Raw genomic sequence first — 4,398 nt, 5'->3', positions numbered from 1 at the left:
AGTGAAGCCCATTTTTAGCGATTTTTTTAGGACTTCCGTTCCTGACGCGCAGACTCAAACTGAGCTTGACGACGTAGATGTGACGTGAGCAACCTGTCTGTCTTCTAGTAGCTGTGCCGAGAGAAATCTGAATCATTCCCTTCCGAAACTTGCAGAGACGGAGAGTGTGAGTAGGAGGTATCCATGAGCTTGGAGCAGGAGAAACTTTTGCTAAGTATTCTGATTAATTATTTTGTCATTTTGCCTCCACGTCCCCCCGATTGCCCGCAAGCTTCTCCTCCTGTCCATACGGTAATTCCTCTACTGTGCGACAGAGAGTCGTGTGGTTATGACGCAATCGTTAGCCTACTTTTACAAAAACTGCTTCTACGGGGCCATAACGTAAGATACAAGGTAATGGAGCATTTTATACATTGTCGTGTTTCTTTAGAAATAAATAATGGACAAATGGAGTCTTCAAACGCCTCAGAAGTAAAGTTATTCGCTGTCAAAGTGACGGCAAAATGAATGGGAGTCATATAACAGCAGGTGAAGTTCTGCTACAAGATGGTGGCACGCGGCCGGCTTCAACTTCCGGTCGACTTCCTTCCCGCTTGTCATCAGCCAATCAAGGTGGTCACTTCAGTCAAGCTCGTGCATGAGTAATGACGTCATCCATAGCAACGAAGACTCACTCTTAGTTTAGGAGTTGTCATTTTTCTTTACTAAGAGTAGGCCTGAAAGGCGTTGTGAATAACTTTTAAGAGAAAACTCCTAGCTAAAATCTTTTAGTGCGATTTAGGAGTACTCCTAGTGGTAAGATAAAATGCTTTGTGAATACGGCCCCTGATGGATATTCATGTCACAATAGCTGAGTACACTGTGTGTTCTGCTGCAATGATGTCCTGCAAGAAAACAGAACCAGAATCAAAAATCAGACCAAGGTTCAAAAACACAAGCCGTCCTGAAGTATTCAAGTGACGGTAACATACAGCTCTAAGTCCCACAAATGAGTGATAAAAACCTTTGGCATTATACCACTAAGATACATGTCAGCACATGCCCAGTCACACACACCTTGACTACAGGAATTTAAAGAAGCCGAGGGAGTTGACATATTGAAAACCAGCACAGTTCATACAGTAATAACATATACAGTATCTTACCGTACTCTGAAGTGTACAGAATGTTGGAACAGTGTAATGCACCTCTTCATCATGACTCTTATCTGTTTTAATAAAAATCAGACATTTAATAAACTAAAATACATTTAATTAACTTGAAATTATAATTATATATATATATAAGAGTGTCCTGATCCCTATCCTGCAGTTGTGCTCAGGAGCTGAACCTTCATATTGTTTTTCTCTTAATTGTTTGCTTAGTTTCTTTATCATTTAACCACTAGACATAAATAAATATTTTGTTTACTATATTTTTGGACTCTGATCCCTTTCTTTTGTTACTTCCTTGAGCTGGAATGTAACAATTGGGGGCTTGTCCGCAATTTTTTTTTTTTTTGAATTTGGAAGGTCCAGCTTCTATTAAAAAAAAAACAAAAAAAAAACGTATTGCTTGTTTATATATATATTTATTTATTTGCATGTCATTACTTGCCTTTTTTTCCTGGTTGTTTACGTCTTCTGTGGCACATCGAACCTCCAACTACAGCAATGACCACCAGCAGCGCTAGAGTAACAGCTATTACCATCATGAAACTTGAACGCTGGTCCAGTGCTGTGAACAGAGAAAACAGTCATTATTGTAATCTGAATATAGTACAGCTAAATCTTAAATAAACCATTATAGTTATGAAAATCCAATTTAACATGTTAGATTTCAACTAGTAGGCTTTTAAGAAAAGTACTTGAATATTTTGACATCTATATGATAAAGAGTTCAACTTTCTATCTGGTCTTTACTTTATAAAGTTCATAACTTATATTTACAACTATTAAAAATTATTTGATGAACACAGTTGGTTTCACTGTTAATGTATTTCCTTGAAACAGGATGTTTGGGTGGGACAAATTGAAGACATGTCATTTTTTTAAAAAGCCAACAGACTTCAGTTTATTACAAATGTCACACCATGTTCGGCTGGAAGAAGTTATTTAAGATGTAGGTGGAGGAACATTCAACAGAGCTCTTTATTAGACAAACATTTGTATATGATAACATCTGCTAACAATGAACTGTCAATATTAAAGAGAAAATATTTTCTATATTTATATCTATATTTTAGCATAGATGACCAAAAAGCTCATGGACATTAAATAAAAGCTATAAAACACACAATTTTGATTAATAACACATTTAGAGGATAATAATTATTGTGATACCTGGACATGGCTGACAGAGATCAGTGTTATTGAGATGTTGAGTCTTGTTGGTGAATGAATAAGACACGACACAGCTGTATGAATCATCCAGACACTGAATCTCCAGAGGTAGAGAGAGACTGATGCTGAGATCAGACACACTGATGCTGGACAACACACTGATTCCTTTGGACCAGGAGAGAGTCACATCACTCACATTCAACACTGAACACACCAGTGAACATCTGGACTCTGATGAACATTCAGATGATGATGATGATGATGATGATGAACAGTTCGAAGAGTTTCTGGTGATGACAGGAAAGGGCAGACAAGCTAGAAAATATAAAAATAGTTTACATCTTAATAAGTACAACATAATTAGTATTTAAAATATATAATGATTTCTTTATTGTGTCTATTTGCAGCATGAACCACTCAACAGACTCTGCCTTTGTTGTGCTCTCTTTCTGCTATTTTTCAATTTCATGTTTTCAAAAATGAAGATTAGGATTAGGATTAGATGAAAGGAATAAAATCTCCCTTTGACTTCTACTGGTGCTTTCAAAATGTAACGGACAGCGTTACATTCTGTTGTATTTGCATATTGAATTGCATACTGTATTATGATGATTGGTTTTCATTCTTATATCAGTTAATTCATCTATTTTAATATTAATCTCTATTCTCTCTAAATGTGGATTTGCAGCTATTGTAACATTGTTCCTAAAACTTCAACACTATTGTTTCACCTCCTTGTAAAAGCACTGGTATTTCCTTCAGGAAGTGCAAAAGAATAGTACAACAATTGATGTATAAACCAAGTGTAGAAAATGGGTTTAGGATTCACTTTTGTCAATTATTAAATAATTATGAACATCCAGATTAATCAAGAGAAGTTTTATTTTTGAGTATTATAACAGTCTGAATCATCATGAGAATCGTTTACTCACCAACAGTAACATTGAATCTCTTGTATGAAGTTCCTCTGTTGCTGATGATCTGTAGTTTATAAAGTCCAGTGTGTTCAGATCTGATGTTTCTGATGGTCAGAGATCCAGTTTGATTGTCCATCTGTAGTTTGTCTCTGAATCTTCCATCATTACTGACAGATACAAAGTTTATCTGGTCCCTTTTAAAGATTTCAGCTATTCGAGTGTCTTGAGGTCCAAACATCCACAGTATCTGATGATCTCTCTGTACTTGAACATCAGAGTTTAAAGTGACATAATCTCCCTCAGTCACTGACACTGACTTCACTTCATCTGAATCACTAAACACAGCTTTCAAAAAAAAAAAAAAAAAACTTATCAACATCAAATATCATATTTATGAGGAAGATCAGCTAGGACAAAAATATTTAACAACATAAAAAAAAATACTTTAAACTAATAGCCTTGTGTTAGGAATTGTCCCTGAACAAATAAGAAACTGACAGTAGTTTTAATTCGCAGTGTTTCTTTTCTTTTTTTTCTTTTCTTTTCTTGTTATTTCAAAGGATGTTTATAACGTACCATTCGATAGTAATAAACACAGACAGAAGAAAGATGCGCTGTGAATCATTTTTCTGAACTTCTCAATAAACACTCGACGACTACAGGCAAACATGAGGCGAAAAAACTGAGTGTGTGAGAAAAAAAAAACCTTTCAACGATCTGGAGCTCCACTTAGAAAAATTATTTCCATTCTCAGATGACACATTTTCAATAACAAAAATATATATCCATAGTAATAATTTAAAACATTTACAAGCAAGAAATAATCAGCTGATACAATTCCAGGTTAGAAGTCCGTTCAGAAACAGGATCTGGTGTTTACGTTACACGTGCACAGACCATCTCTCTCTCTCTCTCTCTCTCTCTCTCTCTCTCTCTCTCGGGGCGGATATTATGCACTTCTCTACTAGAACAAATATAGCGCTCCAGGAAGGTTGTAAAAAAGAGCTGGTGAACTTTATTATCTGGTTTACTGTGAAATTTTCTCCTAATTTCTGTTATTTCAAAGCGTAAATAGTTTTTATATGTAGGCTATGTATATCATTTTATAAGATAATTTTGCAATATACAATAATTTCACAATAATTCTAGTTTACTAAGAG

General features: G+C 35.2%; 1 protein-coding gene across 1 annotated transcript; it reads right to left on the bottom strand.

Moving 5' to 3' along the window:
• Nucleotides 1-234: 234 nt before the first annotated feature.
• LOC311295999 (uncharacterized protein) lies at nucleotides 235-4,157 on the bottom strand. The gene is made up of 6 exons (XM_084417628.1): nucleotides 3,815-4,157; nucleotides 3,254-3,583; nucleotides 2,322-2,636; nucleotides 1,597-1,716; nucleotides 1,146-1,207; nucleotides 235-884 (listed from the first exon to the last, which is right to left on the bottom strand). Exons 1-6 carry the CDS (start codon nucleotides 3,906-3,908, stop codon nucleotides 837-839), a joined length of 969 nt encoding a protein of 322 aa, XP_084273754.1. The 5' UTR covers nucleotides 3,909-4,157; the 3' UTR covers nucleotides 235-836.
• Nucleotides 4,158-4,398: the final 241 nt, after the last annotated feature.

The sequence above is a fragment of the Rutilus rutilus genome, assembly GCF_951802725.1.
Source record: "Rutilus rutilus genome assembly, chromosome: 8".
Classification (NCBI taxonomy): Eukaryota; Metazoa; Chordata; class Actinopteri; order Cypriniformes; family Leuciscidae; genus Rutilus; species Rutilus rutilus.
This window is presented reverse-complemented; position numbering and strand designations above follow the sequence as displayed.

Bases quoted from the DNA above. Each gene is read 5' to 3' on its own strand.
- LOC311295999 (XM_084417628.1), bottom strand. From the start codon at position 3,908: ATGTTTGCCTGTAGTCGTCGAGTGTTTATTGAGAAGTTCAGAAAAATG. The intron at 1,717-2,321 runs GTATCACAATAA...CTCTGTTCACAG, and splicing joins TCTCTGTCAGCCATGTCCAG to CACTGGACCAGCGTTCAAGT. The intron at 1,208-1,596 runs GCAAGTAATGAC...TTATTAAAACAG, and splicing joins TAAACAACCAGGAAAAAAAG to ATAAGAGTCATGATGAAGAG.